The sequence below is a fragment of the Perca fluviatilis genome, chromosome 24 (assembly GCF_010015445.1).
Source record: "Perca fluviatilis chromosome 24, GENO_Pfluv_1.0, whole genome shotgun sequence".
NCBI lineage: Eukaryota > Metazoa > Chordata > Actinopteri > Perciformes > Percidae > Perca > Perca fluviatilis.
The window spans coordinates 9,752,713-9,775,198 of NC_053135.1; the positions used below are offsets into that span (position 1 = coordinate 9,752,713).

Consider the following 22,486-nt stretch of genomic DNA (forward strand, 5'->3'; position numbering starts at 1 on the left):
CCAAATGAGTTGATACAAAGCTTATTAAGACTATCTGCTCCACAAAACTCTCTCTGTATTTCTCAGTATGGCTTGTTTACCAAATGGTGAAGTCTGGCGACTTATGCGTGCAGAAGCTCAAGTAATGCGTTAATAATAATAAGATAATTGCCTCTTCTGAAGAGTCCATCATGTTTTTAGATAGATAGATAGATAGATAGATAGATAGATAGATAGATAGATAGATAGATAGATAGATAGATAAATAGATCTTTATTGTCATTGTATGCGATACAACAAAATTCTGTTGGAGCAATCCTCTCCAAATAGCAGCATAGAGTAAAAAAATTAAGATATACACATACACATACATACATACATACGTACACATGTATATACATGCATACGTACGCACATACATACGTATACAGAGTAAAGAAGATAAAAATATATATACACACATTCAGTCACAGCAGTTATTGAACAGAGTCTGATTGCACTGAGGGGATAAGAGATGTGTGTATTTTTGTTATTTATTTTATTTTTTATGTTTGTATGCGTGGATGTATGTATGATTTTTGTAATATGTTCACAGCTCTGGGGAAGAAGCTGTTCCGGAGTCTATTTGTGCGTGTGCTGGGCACAAAGACCCTGAGGGGAGGGTGGTGAACAGGGAGTGTCCGAGGTGTGAGGTGTCCTGCCTGATGTTTGTGGCCCGTGTGAGAAGACGGCTTGAGTATAGTTCACTCAGGTTTGGTAGGGGGGAGCCAATTATTCTCTCAGCCGTCTTGACATCCCGCTGCCGGTCCTTTCTTTCTGCTGCAGTGCAGCTGGAGTGCCACACGGTGCAGCAGTATATCAGGGTGCTCTCAATTGTGCAGCGATAAAAGCGCGTCAGGAGTTCCTGAGGGAGCCCATTGCGCTTCAGGGTCCTCAGGAAGAACATCTTCTGCTGGGCTTTTTTAATGGTATGGGAGGTGTTCTGGCTCCAGGTCAGGTCCTCTGCAATGTGCACTCCCAGGAACTTAAAGCTTGCCACCCTCTCCACCTCCTTCCCGTTGATCCCGTTATGGTTTATTTTGTTCCTTCTGTAGTCAATTATTATTTCTTTTGTCTTCTTGGTGTTGAGGTTGAGGTCGTTGTCCGTGCACCAAGCTGACAGGGTCTGGACTTCTTTCCTGTAGGCTATTTCGTTGTTGTCTGATATGAGTCCAACTATGGTTGTGTCAACAGCAAATTTGATGAGGGTGTTGGAGGTGTGGGAGGAGGTGCAGTCATGGGTGAAGAGTGAATAGAGGGCTGGACTGAGGACGCAGCCCTGGGAGACGCCGGTGTTGAGAATAATGCTAGAGGAGGTGTGATGGCTGATCCTGATACGCTGGGGTCTATTGGTGAGGAAGTCTTTAATCCACTGGCAGAGAAGGTCTCCCAGACCCAGTGTTTGTAGTTTGTTATTCAATTTGTCTGGGTTGATGGAGTTGAATGCAGAGCTGTAGTCAATAAATAGCATCCTCTGAAGGCTTGCATCATGTGGATGCGCCGACAGTGTTGTTATCATTACTTAGAATTCCTCATGGGTGCGACAGAAACTACACACTATAGCTTTACGTAGTACTCTTGGCACACAAACACGCGTTGGGTGAAAGTCTTGTGTTTTTCCTGGGACACGAACTCCGCTCCCCCGCTTGGAAGCGCTCTTATACAGCAGCGGTCAATGTGGTGCATACAGCAATAAATACGTGGAATACATACAAATTACAGTGCATTACCTTTCATAGCTATATGTACGAATGGTTCATGAGAACCGCCTGCAATATTAATCTGATTCACTGTCAAAAGTCACTGAAAATAAATTGTTGCGCTTTGTGTACAGTTTGCATTAGCAGTAATAAATTCAACTCAGTTACAGCTGTAGGAGAGCGATCAGTAAACAGCGAGGCTTCCATCAATTTTGTGGATGGAATTATCAGTGACAAAAAAATCAATTAATGTATCAAAAATGGGTGTAAATTAAATCAAAACATTCTAACTTTAAGTATAAGATAACTACAGACATATAAAGCATAAAATCAACTGACTTTTCTGTAAATCTGTGTTCAGTAGAAACAGCTGAAACTGTGTTGTTTAGTTTAGTTTTAGTTTAGTTTATTTGTTTATTTGAGCAGTAACCATTCTGCTCAAAGGGAGTGGGCAGAAGCAAAAGAGCTTATAAGCGCCCCCCCCATAAAATAATACAATAAAATTTCTCATTTCACAATAGTACAAAAAAACATAGTGCAAAACAACACAACGAAACAATATCAAACAAACAATATAACAATCAAAACAAATACAAAACAGAACAAAAATGGATTATATACACTTCCAATATCTGATCATGGTAGAAATACTCCTAATGGCTAATCATTTCTTCTTCTTTATACTTTTCAAAAATCTTTTGTTTGTGTCTATATTTAAAAAGGTTGATATTTGGACATTGTTTCATCTCCATCTCCAACTTATTCCACAAATGCACCCCATTAACTGTAAGGCTAAAACCTTTCAAAGTTGTACTATGTTTCTGCGTCCTAAAGTTTAAATTCATAACCACCAGTACATTCTTGGAACCTTCCTTGTATTTGGCTTGGTAACAATTTGTGCCTTGCTTTATATAGCATCTGTATCGATTGGAACTCAACAATGTCATAAAACTTCATGATCTTAGATTTTAAAAATAATGAGTTTGTGTGGTCCAAAAACCCAACTTTATGAATTAGTCGGATAGCTCTTTTTTGCACCATTACTATTGGTTTTCATGTGCTTTTATAAGTACTACCCCATACCACAGAACAATAATGTAAATAGGGCAAGATTAGAGAACAGTATAAAGTATGCAGAGCTTTGATGTTTAAAATATGCTTTACTTTTGCAATTACTGCATGCTTCTTGATATTTTAGTGATTAAGTATTTAATATGAGAGTTCCAAGTAATTTTATCATCTATAATAACTCCTAGAAATTTGATTTCATGCACCAGCTCTATAACAACACCCTCTATCTCAATTGCTTCCTGAGCATTGGAATTACCTTTTCCAAATATCATCATTTTGCTTTTACTCAGATTTAATGATAATTTATTTAGTTTGAACCACTTATTAACACGTTTGAGTTCCAAGCTTACAATTTGACACAGTTGTTGTAAATCGTTTCCAAATGCCAAAATATTTGTATCGTCTGCAAACAAAATAAATCTAAGTATTTGAGATGTTTTACAAATATCGTAACAATTTTGGACCCAAAATGGAACCTTGAGGTAAGCCACACACAATTTCTTGATAACTTGACTGATAATCTCCTATTGTCACATATTGTTTTCTGTTTTTTAAATAACTAGTAACCCACTGTAGTGCTACCCCTCTAATCCCATACCGTTCTAGCTTATTAATTAAAATATCATAATTTATTGTGTCAAATGCCTTACTTAGGTCAATAAATAACCCTATTGCAAATTTCTTATTGTCTACAGCATTAGTTATTTCATCAATTATATCAAAGAGTGCATGTGAAGGTGAACAATTATTCCTAAAACCGTACTGGTTATCTACGAGTAATTTATTTCTTTCAATAAAGCTATCAAGTCTAGAAGAGAAAACCTTCTCTAAGATTTTTGAAAATTGCGGTAAAAGGGAAACAGGTCTATGGTTAGTAAAGAGATGCTTATCTCCTGCCTTAAACAGAGGAATCACTTTAGCTACTTTCATACTATCAGGAAATTGGCCAGTTTGCAACGATAAGTTGCAAATGAATGTTAACGGCTTAAGGATACTTTCAATAACACATTTTAAGGTCTTCATATCCATATCATAATAATCTGTCGAGGTTTTACTTTTACACCCTCTAACAATGTCCAATATCTCGTTTTCCTCCACAGGTTTAAGAAACAACGTATTAGGATTTGTGTCTATTAACTTGCACTTAGAACTTCCAACTGTTGCAATATTTGCAGCAAGGTTTGGGCCAACATCTACAAAGAATTTGTTAAATGTGTTGACTATAGTCTTCCTATTATTTATAGTTTTTTCTTCATCTCTGAAGTATTGTGGGTAATTAATTGATCCTTCTAGGTTTATTTCTAATTAAACTATTTAAAATATTCCATAAACCTTTACTATTATTCTTATTGCTATCTAACAATTTGTTGTAATAATCCTGTTTACATTTTCGTATGATACCGATCAATTTATTTTTATATTTCTTATATTTATCCTCCGCTTCTTTTGTTCTATCTTTTATACATTTTTTGTAAAGTGAATTTTTTTTCTTGCAAGCATTCAGTAATCCCTTAGACATCCATTTGTTTTCTTTGTACTTTCTTTTTTTTTACAATTTTTTTTTATTGGGCAGTTGTTATCATAGACTTTTTGAAATACTCGCACAAACTCATCATATGCCTTGTTAGAGTCATTCTGTCTATATATGATACTCCAATCTTGCATTAATAGATCCTTTTTAAATACTTCAATAGTTTTCTCTGTTTTTACCCTACTAAACCAATACATGAAATCCTCTTCATTTTTTTGATATTCATTTTTATTTAATACAAAAACAAAAACTGGGAGGTGATCAGTGATATCATTTATCATTAATCCGACTACTGTATTACTTTCTATTTCATTGGAAAAAATATTATCAATTAATGTAGCACTATGGTTTGTAATTCTACTGGGTTTAGTTATTAGAGGAAACAAATCTATACTAAATAGAGTATTAATAAATTCGTCAGTCTTTTTATGTTTATTTGGGTTTAGCAGATCAATGTTAAGATCACCCCCAACAAACATGAGTTTCTGATTTGAGTGTGAAAAGTGCTCCTCCATCCAATTATTAAACACATCTATGTTGGACCCTGGTGTTCTATAAATACAACTTACAATTATATTTTTCTTTTTTGTCCTTACAATTTCAATAGTGAGACATTCAAGTATATCATCCACCACCATAGTCATATTTTCAATAATTTTATAACCATAATTTAAGTCTACAAACATTGCTACGCCCCCACCATACTTATTCATTCTGTTCTGACTTATAAACTCATAACCTTCAATACTAAAATCCATTTCTCTCTCATTATGTATCCATGTTTCTGTTATTAGAATCACTCTGAATGGATTTAGAAACGATTTTAAGTAGCTCTTAATGTTGTCAAAGTTTGCATAAAGGCTTCTACTATTGAAGTGGATTATTGAGAATGTATTCACATTTTTGAAATTGCCATTGTAATGATCCTCTGTATAATATTGACAGTCATTAACAGATCTCGTAAAGAAGTTATTTTCAGGGTCGATGGCAATCTCAGTGTTCTGTAAATCATATTGTGAGTATGCAAAATCCATATTGTTTGATTCCTTAATTTTCCTTAAAGAGAGTTCAAAGTCGAAAGTTCCTGTAGTTTGTGATTTGTTAGAGGCCATGTGAAAAGAAGTGATTCAACATACCAGTATTATGCCGAATATCCTGATGTTTACACTGGGTTTGGTGTGCTGGTGCGCGGATGAACTATTAGCTTGTCATAATGCAAGAAGGCAATATCGCCCCTTTCTCTTGCAGCTCTCAACTCTTCGCTTCCTTTTAACTGTGTCCGTATAGTCCTCATTTATGTAAATTTTGCTTCCTTTGAGACGTTTTGCGCGCTGTAAAATAGTTTCACAATCCTTCCAGCGCCGTAGCATGACAATGATGGGTCTCAGCTGTAAATGGTATTCCCCCCCCCCCCGGCCGGTTCCTCCCGATGAGCAGCATCAGTATCATTCATTGTTAAAAGGAATAAGCAACAATGTTAGTCAATGTCTTGTGTCCCATGTGACGTGACCCAGATAGAGAGTTTCACCCTTTATAACCCACGTAGGCGTGCATGCCCACGCATGCACATACACACACATGCCTGCTCACCTTCTCTGGAGAATTGCCATTAAGGCATTGTACTTTATATTTTATTTAAACACTGGATTATAGCAGTGGGATTCGTGCCAACTTGGATCTGTACAATCTGAAGTGAAATGCCCACACGCACGTATACTACACATTTGTGTTTTAAATATATTGTATTTCAATTTAAATCTGTGGATATCTTTGGATATCCACAGATGTCATGTTTTCCTCAAGCTTGCAACAAAGTAAAATTGTGTGCGTCTCTATGTCATTGTTTCTTAGTTGCGTGCTGTTACATTGTGCTACAAAAGTGATGAGTGGACAAAACAGTGACAGTTATAGTGATGCCTGTCCTGTAAGGTCACACGGAGGGTTTTGGTGCAGTACGCTAATATGCTGTGTGTGTGTTGTGTGTTGTGTGTGCGTGTGTTGTGCGCTCATTAGTTCATGGCCTCATTGTCCAAACACGCTGCAGAGTTTGCAGAAAAACATTATGACTTTGCTGGTCTGATCAGCTTTTCCTCATCACGTCATACTTCACACACTCACAAGCTGTCAACTAGTCACACCAATCCCAAACACACAGTGCAGTCACAAAGGTCATTTATATAATCAGACAAGATAAACTGAACTGAAATGAACTTTGCAGGTAAAAAAAGCCCAAAATGATCCAGTATTTCTTATGTGATAATCATAGTCTTGAATAAAGCTTCTTTTCATGTCTTATACACACTTTAGTACGGTTAAGTTTATCACATGTGCTATTAAAGATCAAGTTGAGGCTAGCTGGTGAACATAGTGGAACATTTAGCAGCATAAGAGCCAGATATTTCTGTCAGGAGTTGGTGGAGACTGTTTGTACTAGCTCTATGCTCCATATAGTACTTTAAAGTAGTGTAAAGTGCAGTGTAAATAATCTCACTTAATCAAATTACTTATAGGCACAGTGAACTTGGGGCTTTGGGTGCCCCTCAGAGTCTTGGGCTCAGGGCCGTTGCATGGTTTGACCAGTTGGTAATCCACTATAGCTAAGTTTATGTAAAAACCAAACAGGAAGAAGAAAAATATAGTTAATATTTACACACAATTATACACAATTAACTATTTCATTTCTTTGGTAGAAAGTTCCAATGTAATGTGTTGACAATGAGTGTGTGTGTGTGTGCGTGCGCGCGTGTGCGCGCGTGAGAAGAGTCACAACTTGGTTTATTCAATCTTAAACCTGCTACAACTGTTCTTTCTGGAGAAAGTGCTTCAAACTTCAATTTGTTCCCTATTTATGTCTAAATTTATATATATATATATATATATATATTTACATATCTCTGCTACAAATGTTTCAACCTTGAAACTGCCATCTACCAACTTGTTGCATTTCTGCTTTGAAAGGACAACGTTAAGTTAAATGAATGCAGTTATTGAAGGGTGTCCGACAAACAAAAACCCTTATGAGACTGTTGCACTGTTGATAACAGCGTGACTCTGTTCAGCAGTGGAAACACTGTCAATGTCCAAATGAAACAATGAGCAAAAGTGGAAAGGTGAATGAGAGAATGTGTGTTTGGACGGCTCTCGCTCCAGGTTTCTGTCAAAAGAGAGCGAGGGCTGAGTGTTATTTTTCCAAGTGCACTTAAATAGCAGCAGGGCATCAAAGGCTCAGCTTAGAAGTGTTTTCGCTGACTGATTGATAAGAAACACTTGACAACATCGCAGTCCCTCTCTCTGACAAGTGAAAAGTATTTAATTGGTGGGGCTGGAAATGCTGAATATACACACTGGATCATAATGCTTAAGCATGAAAACAGTTAACCGTTCAAAAGAAAAAGTAACTTTAATGTAATATTGATGTGAAAGCTAAGTGGCTTACATTACTAATGAGCAAGAATCTGCGGATATTTAAAAAAATGTTTTTCAGAATGAAAATCTGGGGACTGTTTTTCTGCTTGGGGTGGAGATTAATTTATTTATTTTAATTGTATTTTTTTCTAATCTGCGAAAAATTCAGCAGAATTCTGTGTCCGCAGATTCCGTACGGCCCTGCCGATGAGTTCCCACTCTGTAGCTTTTTCTTAGCACCTCGTCTCTTTATCTTTGTTCTCCACTTCTTTCCTTTCTACCTCTCCCTCACACACACTTGAGCTGACTTTTAGTCTTCCCTTGTCTGCGTTAACCTTTTGCTTGATGACAGCCTTGCATGATATAATCCCCATATCTGTCCCACTCGCTATTTGTGTGTGTTGGCGTGTGTGTCCAGGTCTGAGGCCTCGTTGGGGGACTCCAGGCGATTTAAGAAGTGAGTTTTCAGTGTCCAATGGGCAGGTGTGTGTGTTTGTGTGTTAGCCATGGACTATGATTTTATACTGAAGGTAGCAGAGAGAAGAATAAAGGCTGCTTTGGGTAGAGCTGACCCAGGTAAGGTACTCTTTACACTGGCAACAGCTGTGTGCATCTGTCCTAGAGAGAGACTTAAGAAGAAAATAGAGAGAGAGAGAGAGAGAGAGAGAGAGAGAGAGCAGGATAATTACATGCACTGTCAGTTGCTTTACCTCTAAAGAGAATCACTTAAGAGAAAAAAATATAAGGACTTCCCAGCAATGTCATTCATGCAGTCATCCAAATATATAGTTTTATGTATCCATTTTGGTTGTATTTACTTATTTACACTTTTATTTGGCTTCATCGTGATTTAAACTCACCCTTGTTATATTCTTTGCAACTTTTCAAAAGTTTGCTTAGAAACATGGGAACTTTTCTATTCAAGAGGGTTAGGGTTAGCGTGTGTGCGTGCGTGCGCCGGACAAATGAGGTCACGATACTCGCTACTAAAGCTGAAAGTTGCTTTATTACTAGCAAAGATGTTTTATTCTTCCATTTAATTGTCTCCTACAGTATATGTTATTCTCATGTGTGGCTGAATTGCCTTTCCATATATGTATGTGCCAGTCAGTTTCAATCCTCAGTCAAAGAGTACAGTAGTTTTAATCCACCAAATCCTTTAAATCTTCTACTTGTATACATGTTGAATATTCTAATGGTGGTAATAATGGTAGTATTGTGAATTAAGCAAAAAAATACATAAATATCGTCCCACATGGGTCACTGCAGGTGATCATTCACTAGGCAAGCAAACTCTTGATAAAAAAACAGCAGAATTTGCAGGGATGTGCAGCCACAAGTTGACCAACACATACCACCAGTTCAAGATAAACTTTAGATAGCCAACATGGTCAATTGAAAACAGTCGGATTGGGGGTGTAGGATGGACAGAGGTTAAAACGGCACCAGACCTGCTGACTGTTATTATAACTTTTCTAAAATGGCAGTGAAAAGCAAATTCATTGAAGCTGACTTAGACGGGTCATAATCTAAAAGGCTTCACCTGATAAAATTGCTTATAATATTGTGTTTTAATGATGAACACCAGTAATTAAAACTCTCTGTCTAACTGGCGCCTGTGAAATGAGAAGATTTGGAGCAATTTTCAGCCTTTTAGTCAAAGTTTAAATGAATTGTAAACTCTGTCATCTCAAATCCATTATCCTGTTCTCTCTAAGCCCCTATGGAAGCATTCATAAAAGGGTTAGAAAATCAGTATGTTCATACCCCAGGGAGGGCATGTTGTATTTATGTCTGTATTCCCTCTCAAACCGCAGTTGTACCTGTAAGAAGTGTTGCTCTTAGATTTGTATTGTAGCACAGCTTGGATTAGATGCAGCCTCACGGGCTGAATGGGATCCTCAAATGTACTGTGCTGCTGAAGTGTTGACACTGTCACTGAGAGGGATTACTGTACACACATGCACAGACTATATACAAGGTGCCTTTAATGCAGCAATGTGGGTAAAGCGGGTAATGTGGTTTATACCCTGCCTATTGTCATGCCACAAGGGACCGATCTACTGTATCACCTCACATTTGGAGTTAGTAAAGTTAGTTTTTTATTATATACTAGTGCAGTGCCCATTGAAAATGTGCCTGTTTGGAATGGGCAATTGCTTGGCCTGTGGTATTGCTGCTTATAGAATTCTTCAAAACCAAATTGTACCCTAAAATTACTTAAAGAAGGACCCCAAACCACTTAATATGCACCTCCACTGTATAGCCTACTGCTGACTTGCAGTATAGGCTACGTCTACATCAGAAGAAGACATTGTACTACTGTATTTCAACCACCAGAACCAGACCATGTGTGTGCAGAGAGAGAGAAGAGAGAGAGAGATTTGATTTTGCCGCTCTTTTTCATTCTATTTCAAGGCTCAATAATGAGCACGTCTCCAAAGGTAAGTATCTCTTCTGAGACAGTACAGAGAACCTGATTAAACCCCCAGACCTGCTGGAACGAGTTCAGGTCTCCAGCAGCTTTTTAAAAGCTAAAATCCACCAGCAGTCTGGATTTGGTCACATTTACACACAAGGGTAACCTCAACATTTAAATCATCCTCCACCTTCCTCCTCCGGCTCACATACAATGCCATCTTGGCCTGTCCCAAAACTAAATTTAAGACCTGGCACTTGTGATGGCAACTGTACTTAAAACCACAATGCACTCAGAAAAGCAGTGAAATACCGTCTCTCTCAGTCCACAGAACGGACATTTGTCCTCAACAGCAGCGTTTAGAACTGACACAAAAGAGTTCACTGCAATAATCCCATGAAGGATCCTCCACTGCAAGTCTGCATGTATTTTAGTCAGTGGAGGTTTGTAGATAGACCTCCATGCAGGTCTAAAACTTGGATCCATACCAAGATGACTCCTCCATGGAGTGTCAGTCCGACCATTCAGCTTAGTCTTGTTCAGTGTTTTTACCACCAGCCCGTAAAAATCTTTTCCTGAGGCATTCTCCAGAGAGACGGCCTGCACCGGCTCCAGCAGAGGTCCTCCACAGGCTTTATAATCCGGGAGCAAAACCAGGGAAGGATACGGGTCGTTCTCGTTCGGCAGCAGTGACCCATTGCCAAAGGAGTCTAGGAGGGACAATTCATGTCCAGTCAGCTTGTGTCTCCAGTACTCCAGAAGTTGCCCGGTGACCCGGACCGACCGGAGACCGAGTCGAGCAGCCAGATGGAAGGGGTTGTCCAGCCGAGGCCCAGCCAGCTCCACCATCTGACCCTGAGTGGAAATCCCTGCAGTTCTCAGCACCCTGGACAGAGTTGCTCCTCCCCAGCCAGTATAGTCCAGCACCATCCCAAACAGCACAGGTTCCTGCAGAAGCCAATGCAGAGAGTCCGCCTGCTCCGCTCTCTGTCTCCTCAGTAAGTTCCACACGATAAAAACACTCTTATAAAAACCCGGCAGAGACAACTGGAGAACTGGAGGCGGAAGGCGGCACCTCTACTGGCCAGATGGACCAGTCCTTGCCCTCCCTCTTCCTTAGGGAGGAACAGGATGCTCTGTGGGACCCAGTGCATCTGATCCCAAAAAAATCCCCCAAAAGCCTCCTGGGACAGGAGAGAGGCAATGCAGGCCCTTTGGTGCCACAGGAAAGAAGAGACCAAGTTAGGTAGTTAAGTAGGACATTTTTGGCAGTAGCCACTTCCCTCCATTGAGCCGACCTTTTACGCTCTCCAAAACATTGTCCCAGTTCCTTTGTATAGAGGTCTCATCCCCCAGGAAAACTCTGAGGTACTTCAGTCCTCCTTTTCTCCAGACGAAAGCACCTGGCAGCCTGAGCCGATCCCCCAAACTCTCCCCCCACCATCACAGCCTCGCTCTTCCCCCAGTTCACTCTTGCAGATGAAATAAAACCAAAATCTTTCACAGTATTTTCTAAAACATCAATATCTCTTTGTGAGTTTATAAAAACAATCAAATCATCTGCATAAACAGAAAACTTAAAAGAGACGGGACACTGAGGGAAACATTCAAATTGTTTCTTAATTTGTGGAGCAGAGGCTCAAAGGATAATGAATATAACATACCAGAGAGAGAGAGAGCAACCCTGCCTCACCCCCCTCTTGATGCTGAAGGGAGCACCCAGCCCGCCATTTATCTTAAGAACACTTGCAATGTCACTGTAGAGAACCTGGATCATGGCTATAAAGCCAGAGTTGAACCCAAAAGCGGCCAGAGTCTGCCATAAGTACTGGTGTTCAACCCGGTCAAAAGCCTTCTCCTGGTCTATGGAAATAAGACCAGTTTCAACAGCCAATGAACTAGAGAGGTCCAAAAAATCCCGAATTAAAGTGACGTTGTCACTTATGAGCCTGCCGGGCACACAGTAAGTCTGGTCAGGGTGGAGAATGGACACCATCACCTCCCTCAATCTAAGGGCCAGGGGTCTCATTTATAAATGTGGCGTACGCACAAAACGGGGCTGAAAATGTGCGTACGCCACTTCCCACGCAAAGGTTGTGATTTATAAAAAAACAAACTTGACGGGAGAATTTGCTGTCCTCCACGCAAACTCTGACCCATGTGTATGCACATTTTGGAGACAAAATAGGAATTGGCGACGCAGATGGTGAGGTGGTGAACTGAAGTCAGACTGCAGAGAGTAAAATGGGAATAACGATTACTCGTAATATTTTCTAGTATTGATGCCTCACGCACATTCTTTCACTCCATATCATCCACATTACCATAACATGAAATCCAGCAGTGTTATTTGCGCTTGAATGATAACTGTTCCATAAACACCTCCAACTCAAATCTTAAATGAAAATGTGTTCTTAATATTTAATCGGCGCTGTCTTGCTGTCACAGTGTCTGCTACGGAGCGTAGGAGGAGGAGATGACCCGACTGCATGGAATACAGGGTATCATCAAATACCCTACCATTAGATAACTGCAGAACACCATATAAATAACTAAATATCTGTCTTTAAAACGTGTGCATATATCATCAAATGTCAAAGTCTGAAAATACAGCCGTTAAGCTCTCGCGCAATCGTTACCCTTAATGTCCTCGTTATCAGTCCGAACTTTATCTGTTTGTGACAAAACCTGCATGAAGAAAAGTGTGTTTGCCTATAACACTTTATTTCGTCTTCAAATTGTATATCGGGGTGGGGGATACCACTAGTTGATGCTGTGATGGCAAGGTGTTAACAATCACAAATTGTTGTAAACATATAAATACTGCAGAGAACCCGTGCGTAATGCTGCATGATGGCACTGCTGGCCCTGCAGGAGGACTACGCTAATGGAAGAATCAGGAGAAAAAGAGACTTCAGGGACCATCACGATGACTGGCTAATATGCCGATTTAAATTTTCTAAAGCTGAGCTCTTGGATCTATGTACTGAATTGGGTCCAGTAGAGAGGGCAACGCGCCAGAACCGTGCCATCCTGGTCCAAATACAGGTCCTCGCCACTTCTGCCTGAAACCGGCTGTATCCAGAGGGAAATGTCAGACAGCAACCAAAGTGTTTTTTTTTTTAAATAAATATTATATATAATCTTCAACTTTATCACTAAGGCTTGTTTGAATATAATATATAGTCCTGTTAAATCTTATCATATACGTCTGATATATTGAAGCTGTCCCCCGAGTGCCGTAATGCCTGCTGTTTTGGACGTATTATTAATATATGTAGTCTATAGATCAGGGTTCCATACGCTCTGCAAGAACAGGCCCAAATTATAATTCAATTTGCAGCAATTCCTGAACGTCTGAGAAGCTTTTTGCTTTTTCTCCGCCAGTCATCATGATTCGGTGTAACAACTGCCAGTGTCATTCATATACTGATCACCATTCACGAGGTGCTTTGCATAAGAGTCTGATCCATGTACGCACGCTTGTAGGTAATCTCTGATTTATAAAGGGAACATTGCTTACAGGTGTGCATACACACAATTTTATAAATCGGACTTTTTTTGGCGTACGCCATTTTGGGCTTTTGGACATACGTACACTTATACTAAGGATCCTACGCACCGTTTTATAAATGAGACCCCAGGGCTTTGGACAGGATTTTATAATCAGTGCACAGCAGAGAGACCGGTCTCCAGTTCTTCAGCTCTTGTAGGTCTCCCTTCTTAGGCAGCAGGGTGATGACGGCCCTCCTGCAGCTCAGAGGAAGTCTGCCTTTCTGGAGACTGTTGTTTAACACCTCGAGCAGGTCCTGTGCTAAGATGGACCAAAAAGGCTTTAAAAAAGTCCACAGGGACGCCATCCATCCCCGGAGCTCTGCCGCTCTGCAAACTTCCCATGGCTGTGTCAGCTCCTGCATAGTCAACTCTACTGCCAGATGGGAGTTTTCCTCTGTGCTTACCTGAGGGAGACCACTGAAGAAGCTGCTGTACACATCGGGATTATTTGACCACTCACTCTTAAAGAGGTCTCTGTAGAAACCGGCAGCAAACTTCCTGATCTCAGACAAGTGTGAGACTTCAGAGCCGCTACCCGTTCATAAAGAATGAATGATCTTCCATCGGTGAGACAGTCATAAACCTCGACCTGACCAGAGCTCCCTGTGCTGAAACGCCCAGCAGGTTGGCTATAGCCGACTGTTTAGACTTGAGGGAGACTAAATGCCCTCAATCTCCTGTAGAAGCTGCTAAAGATTGCTATTGTTCTACCTGTCTCTCCACATCCTTCATTGATCAAGATAACTCTCCAGTGACATTGCAAGGGAACTGCTGGCAAAGTTGTTTAATCTGAACTTTCCCAACGTGCCACATCTACTGAATGCAGGTAAAAGCAGGCCTGCTCTCTCTGTGGGAAGACCAAAACAACTTAAAAGCAGATTTAAAAGCCTTGTCATTCAAAAGAGCTGTGTTAAAATGCCAATAGGTGCTCTTTAAACGAACATTTTTTATAAAAACGGAGCAGGAGACAAGACAGTGATCAAAACCCACAGGCTGAATAACACACCTTTTAAAGATATTAAAGTGGTGTTTAAAACAATAGAGGTGATCCAGTCTGGCCAGGGATAAAACATTGTCTCTTGAGTGACTCTTGAGTGACTGGTTAGGATTAAAACCCGTCCACAGGTCAGACAGGTCATGTGTTTGCACTAGCTGTCTGATCCTGTAGGACGATGCAGAATGACATTCAGGATGATTCCTATCTAGGGTTGGATCCACCGTACAGTTAAAATCCCCCCTAAAACATATAATCATCACTATTGATGGGGAGGAGAGAGTTTTGCTGACTCAGGATTTGTTGATATCTTTCTTCTGAGAGAGAGAGAGAGAGAGAGAGAGAGAGAGAGACGTTTTCTTGTGTCATATGAACGTTAACGAATTTAACACTTCAGCAGAGGTGTTCATTGCCATACAGGTTTAGTGGCTTGACGGTTAACGGTGAAGTAGGGGATTAGTAGTGTGTTACTAATGGTTTTCTTTGAGACTGTGGTCCCAGCTCTCTTCAGGTCATTGACCGGGTCCTGCCGTGTAGTTCTGGGCTGATCCCTCACCTTCCTCATGATCATTGATGCCCCACGAGGTGAGATCTTGCACGGTGCCCCAGACCGAGGGAGATTGACCGTCATCTTGAACTTCTTCCATTTTCTAATAATTGCGCCAACAGTTGTTGCCTTCTCACCAAGCTGCTCGCCTATTGTCCTGTAGCCCATCCCAGCCTTGTGCACGTCTACAATTTTATCCCCAATGTCCTTACACAGCTCTCTGGTCTTGGCCATTGTAGAGAGGTTGGAGTCTGAAGCCAATGTTTGCTTCTTTTACCTATATATTTAACGATATCTTTTGCATTTCTAATTCAAACAACGTCAAACTTGGCACTGCACTTACTCGTGCCCGTAGCAAATCCATCGGACTAACAGTTCGAGAGATATGCGCATGACAGACAGACAGAGAGACATTCCTGCAATTTATAGATAGATAGATAGATAGATAGATAGATAGATAGATAGATAGATGTTAATTAATGGATGTGTTAGAAAGTCTCATTGTTTTTACCCAGCAGAGCCAGAAATCACGACAATACAAATATCCTTTTCTAAAAATCCACCACATCATCGGTTATCCTCTTCTGAGAAGTTTTTCTCAAAAGAAATGTGTGAGGAATAACACATTTTTCCAGGATAAAATAGCTAAATGCATTATTTTACTCATACTATAGCTGACTGGAACTGCTAAAATAAGCTTAAGTTCTCGCCCAGCGTGTGCATGACTGTGGGTGGCACTGAAAACATTCTGCTTTGTTAAGAATCCTAACGTTTTATCTCTTGTCGCTCTCTGTTCCTGTTAATCAAAACTAATTTTGTGTCTTAGTCATACACGAGCATTTGGAAGTACTCATATTGTCACTGTTTTTCATGCAGTAACTAGCGAATTAAAACATTTTAAAACCTGTCAAAAATATTTTAATCTGTAACAGCAAAGATCAATGGGCCTCATTCACCAACCGTTCTTATGAAGAAATGTGTTCTTAAACCCTTCTTACGCACGTTTTACGAAGATTCTGGCATTCACTAATGTTTTCTTAACTTGGATTTGTTCTTAGCTAAGAACAAAATCTACGAACACTGAAAAGCACTCTTACGCACATTTGAGTGATGACAATTTGCTCCAAATAATTGGTTACTGCATTTTATTTAATTCTACAGTCATTTACAATGATAGTATTGTACTGTAATGTATTTCTGATCATTTGTTGAAAAAAAAAATCATAATATGCAAAAAAACACTAACACTGCAATTTACATCAGCAATTAAACTGATTAAATCCTGCGTTATTTGGTGATTGATCGCTATTTATTCAAAATGCAGTGGTAGAATGTAACAAAGTACAAATTCTTCGTTACTGTACTTCAGTAAATTTTTCATGTATCTGTACTTTAATTAAGTAGACTCAATAGTGTATTATAGCCTACTTTTGACTTTTACTTTGTTACATTTTGCAGCAATTATCTATACTTTCTACTCCACTACATTTCTACGATGTTCCGTTACATTTTCTGATCAGTTTCCCCCCTGCCAAAACGTCTTCCTGACCGTCACACGTTTGTCTCACCCGTGAAGTTTGGTTGCCATAGATACTGTAAATATGGGGCACCGCCGATCCAAGCCGGCTCCGGTGCTCCAGAGCCCGGGCGCAGCGCCGCTGACCCTCGGTAATACAGCCTCCGGTAAAAGTGAAAATGTTTGTTTTTTATTATTCCCGTTTTTAAATCACAGTTGCCATCTATTTCTCTCCACAGCGTCGTTTACTCCTCCGCCAGGCTGCGTTCACATCTTATTTATTTGGCTGGACCTCTTCACATCTCCCCATGTCCGCTGCTTCACACACTTTATTTGCTTACTTGCATGGTTAAAGAAAATAAAACTGTCTTAAAATACATCCATGAATAAAACCAACCGCATTCCGATTCTAACAACATATTTCCATTTTATGCTGGTTAGGATAGGAACTTCTTTTAAAAGCCAGGCCTTGTTTGTGGTAGTGGACACCTTCTACTTTTACTAAAGTAAATATGTCTATTATTATTTGTACTTTTACTTGAGATTCAGTACTTTCTCCACCGCGACTCTGCCGCTTCCCAGGAGGTGCAAAGGAAGGCTCATGTCCTTATATGGGTATTTGCGGGGCGTTTTCTTATGCTAATGAGGAACAACTGGCACGCGCTTTCAGTTATGAAGACGTGGGATTCATCAATCCTAAGAACACAGGTGCGAACAATTCTGCTGTTTAAGAACACGTCATGAATCCGACGTAGACTTTTCTTAGGGACTTTCTTAAGAACATATTTAAGAGAAAACTTAGGAAGATATTGGTGAATGAGGCCCAATGGTATTAAAATCAACTCAAGTGCACAGTCTTTTATATGATGGCAAAGTGTTGTGACAGAATTGCCAACACAATCAAATAATGACCCGCCCGAGACGTGACTGACTCATTACACAGAGGCCAGCAGTTTACAGTGATTTAAATACGTAGAGGCATGAGAATAAAATCCCTGTCATTACTCGTTAAAGGGCCAGTACAGTGAAAAGTACTGTTGTCAGAGGAGCAGTGGGCTGGGAGCTGTGGTTTAACTGAGGTTGAAGGAGTGCAGCTGTTGGGGAAACCATTTAATTCTAAGTGCTGTCTGACTCCGATCACTGCAATACACTCGCACACTTACACAACCACAGCCGAAGACAGAGTAAATGAATTTTTATCGACCGATGCATTATATTTCTCTGACAATGGTCCAGTCAGAACTCTCCATCTCCAGCACTACACTGTACTAAAGTGATTGTATGATTCACTTGGGACACCGCTGTTAATATCCTATTATAACATGATCTTTTTGTAACTTTAATGAAATATTCTTTGTGCTTAATCGTACCTCTGTGGTGGCAGATCAGAAGACGATAAAAGGAAAAAAACCAAACAACTTATTTTATCATTCAAAGAGAATGAGGGAGTTGTACGTGGTGACACTGGGATTCATAGAAATACAGTGACGGCACCGCGTGATTGATTTAGAGAGAATGAGAAAGCATGAAAAGATATTAGCTTTTACAGTAAATTATCCCTTTTTATCTTTTTATTTCTTACGTTGTTTGACTTTGTTGACTCTCCTAGTGTTATCTTATAGTTTAAATTCTTTAAATTGATGTTTTCCCTCTTTTTCTCCAAATTCTCAACCATTCAACTTCATAAGTTTATAAAATACTCAAAACTAACTCAAAACTTAAACAACCGATAATGTTAATAAAAGTTATAGGTAAAAAGTCATTGTTAACCTATTTTAACATTTCTAAAATCACAGACTCCAACATAATTGTAGTCTAACACATGTAGATGTTGTCTTCCTAAACAGTAGAGCTGTTAACTCTGCTTCAGACTGTGCCATGTTTTTCTCCACCCTCCGCCTCTTCCACCTAGCTTTGACTTTCAGCACCTCCCTAATTCAAAGGATTTCTTCTTATCTCTCCCCCATCCCCACAATTCCACCCTCTCACTCATCTCCCCCTCTTCCCATCTACCTCTGTAGTTCTGACTTTCTGGGGGAAAGATCTGGAGCGATTATGTAACCACTCTGATGCAGAAGTCTTCCAACTGTTCTGAACTGTTAATGGCTTTGCCTGGAAGATTGTCACTAATGCGTTGAGCCTCCTTCTATACCTGCTCTAGCAGCTGCTTGTGACCTCTGACCACTTTGTGAAAATCTGAAAATGGTGGGAAATACGATTAAAATACTTCTTTTAAAATAGCTGTAAGAATGCATTATACACATCCAGTGCCTACAGTCTTTTTACAGTCGGTCACTCTGGAGAAAAGGCATGACTAACATAAATTGACTTTCACTGTTATTACTTCACACTTCAAAGTACCAATGACACCAGAAATATTAGAATAGCACTTCCTTAGGATATCCCTGTGAAACGTCCCTGAGGCTAAAAACAGGGAGCTTTTAAAAGCGAGATCGATAGTAATATGTGAGGTGTTTCGAGGACCACGGTCCATTAGTCCTGCTGTTGTTGAGAGCCTGACATACTTAACCTTGGGGTGGAGGCCCATGTGGGGTTGCTTGATATGCAGACAGGAGATATCTTGATACACTGATAATTGATATATTTGAAATGAATTGAGTTCAAATAAACAGTATACTGTCTGTGTAATCTACTTGGATCATCCTCAATTTTGACTAAAACTGAATTTACAACTATAACAAACTGACATGACAACCTCTATGACTATATGTACCCAAACTGTGAATTGTAACACACATAAACCAGTGTAATGTGGCTGATTTAAATAATAGTAGAGGAAAATGTAGATTGATCTCCTGCTTAACTTGAATGTTGGTCACAGAAAAACTACTCAGATTTGGTCAAAGGTTGAGGGAATAGTGCACCAGACAAACATTGTTTTTGAATTTTTAAAGTAATGGCAATTGACTCATGTCAGTGTCAAAAAAAGGGCTGATGGCTTCAATGAGAGTCCAGAAGCCTTAGCACTCGAGGCTGCTGACACATCCTTGCATTTCTAGGATCAACCTAGCAATGGCTCTGAATAAATCCTGCAGTGTGTGAGAAGGTGTCAACAGCCAGTCTGAGCTGAGGTTTCTTGTGATACTAAGGGCCCTATTTTAACGATCTGAAACGCAAGTATGAAACGCAAAATGCAAGTAGCTTTGTGGGCGGATCTCGGTCGCTGTTGCTATTATACCGGCGGGATAAAGGACTCTTGCGCCCGAAGCAAATCTAAAATGGGTTGGTCTGAAGTAGCTAGGTGTGGTTTGGGCGTAACGTGCAATAAACCAATCAGAGCGTCATCTCAAATTTCCTTTAAAGGGGTGATAGAATGATTATATAGGGTATTTTACACTGTTCCTTAAGGTCTCCTAATGGGGTATGTAACATTGGTTGGGCTGAAAATTCCCGGAATGCTATTTTATTAGGCCCTTAACTACCCTGTGAATATGGCTCTATTTGGAACAAGCGCTTTTCTTCCAAATATGGTATGCTAATGAATATTTAGAATGAGCTACGCGCTGATTGGTTTGAGCAAACTACATAGAAACATATGGGAGACTCGGCAGCAGGCCTCATATTTCAGACACTGCAAAGTTATACATTGTTTGTCGGGCTATTCCGTTATTAAATTCACTTCTGAGACTTTTTTTAAGCGAGAAATCAACTATATAAAGCTCAAATATGGGCCGTTTTACGAAAATTGATGGCTAATTGCAAATTTGGTAAGACTGTGTGTCGGAGTTCAGCCGCTGGTGCTGCCTCGCCGCTCGCCGGTGCTGCCTCGCCGCCCGGCCTACCTTCCTTCACAGACCCCGGCCTGCTATGAGGTACTTGAAACTCCGTCACGGCTGGCAGCCCACAGCAGGGACTACCAACACCGCTGCCCTGACAGACCTCCAGGGCCTTCAACTCCCCTCTTCCTGCTAGCTAAATGGCCCGTTGTGTGAGAGTGAGAGCGCCGTCAGTGAGCTTGTTACACCAGCAATCTCTTACCACGTTACACACGTCACGCCACTTATACAAAATCTAACTAAAGGTCTTATAAAGCTAACAACGGTGTCCGATTTCAAGTTAATGAATATTTGTGAAGACAAAGTGTTTCGTTAGCTGCGACTGTCCCTTAAATCCTAGCTGTGTGTAGCTACAAAACACGGATAGTTAGCTTACTTTTCGCCTTAATTCGAGTATATTTACAGTTTGAATTTCGTCACGCCACTTACACAACATCTAACTAAATGTCTTATAAACCTAACAACGGTGTCCGATTTCAAGTTAATTAATATTTGTGAAGACTAGGTGTTTCGTTAGCTGTGACTGTCCCTTTAATCCTAGCTACAAATCACGGACAGTTAGCTTCCTTTTTCTCCTTAATTCGAGTATATTTACAGTTTGAATTTTGTCACGCCACTTACACAACATCTAACTATATGTCTTATAAACCTAACAACGGTGTCCGATTTCAAGTTAATATTTGTGAAGACTAGCTAGCTAGGTGTTTCGTTAGCTGTGACTGTCCCTTCAATCCTAGCTACAAATCACGGATAGTTAGCTTCCTTTTTGCCTTAATTCGAGTATATTTAGAGTTTGAATTTCGTCACGCCACTTACACAACATCTAACTATGTCTTATAAACCTAACAACGGTGTCCGATTTCAAGTTAATATTTGTGAAGACTAGCTAGCTAGGTGTTTCGTTAGCTGTGACTGTCCCTTCAATCCTAGCTACAAATCACGGATAGTTAGCTTCCTTTTCGGCGTAATTCGAGTATATTTACAGTTTGAATTTCGTCACGCCACGTATATACAACATCTAACTAAATGTTTTATAAAGCTAACAACTGTGTCAGATTTCAAGTTAATGAATTTTTGTGAATTCCAGAGGAATTCTGAGAGGAGGCTAGCTAGCTCTCATTGATAGAGCCTGGATGGAGCTCTATCAATGAGACTCACGGACAAGCAGCGTTTATTTCCCCAATCGTTTGTTTAAATAACTCGACACATTATAATTACACACATTAAAAGTGTAACTGGAACCTGTGGTAAGAGAATGCTGGCGTAACAAGCTCGCTGACCGCGCTTTCACTCACATACACCGGGCATTTAGCTAGCAGGAAGAGGGGAGTTGGAGGCCCTGGAGCTCTGTCAGAGCAGCGGCGTTTTGTAGTCCATTAGCCCAAAACGGTGACTTTGCGCGGGTATGGAGTGCTGTGGGTTGCCAGCCGTGACTGAGCTCCATCTACCTCACAGCAGGCCGGGGTCTGTGAAGGAAGGCAGGCCAGGTGGCGAGGCAGCTACACAGGCAGCACCGGCGCTGAACTCCGACACACAGTCGGACAAAATTTGCAATTAGACATCAATTTTCATAAAACGGCCCATATTTGACCTCTACATAGTTGATTTCTTGCATAAAAAAGTCTCAGAAGTGAATTTAATGGTAAAATCGCATATGAACAATGTATACAATTTCTGAGATCTGCACGACCTAGATTCAGAAGACTAACTGATCTCAGGTCAGTTGTGTAGCCTATGCAAATGTTGTAGAGAAAGACTAGAGCCAAATGAGGAGGAGCCGCAATAGTTGACGTCAACTATGGGGCTCGTTGAGATTCGCCCGTTTCAGCAAGGGGGTAAGCTTCGCTTCAGAACTCGAACCTCCTATGGCGCCATTTTGATGCTACAAAGAGATCACCTCCCGTTAGCATTCCACTGACTAGCATACATTTTG

The 22,486-nt window shown here is 40.2% G+C and overlaps 1 protein-coding gene across 11 annotated transcripts in view; it reads left to right on the forward strand.

The window, feature by feature from the left end:
• The window catches only part of LOC120554323 (fibroblast growth factor 14-like), a 93,044-nt gene that overhangs the window by 26,191 nt on the left and 44,367 nt on the right, over nt 1-22,486 (forward strand). The window contains exon 1 of one of the 11 annotated variants that reach the window (XM_039793164.1): nt 8,163-8,182. The exons of 9 other annotated variants lie outside the window; for them this stretch is intronic. Coding sequence is in view for 1 of the 2 variants with exons in the window: in XM_039793155.1 (XP_039649089.1) it covers nt 8,232-8,301 (70 nt within the window). In the remaining variant the exon portion in view is untranslated. Of the gene's footprint in view, nt 1-8,162; nt 8,183-8,223; nt 8,302-22,486 lie in introns of those variants that run through there. One more of the 11 variants, XM_039793155.1, reaches the window with a different exon arrangement.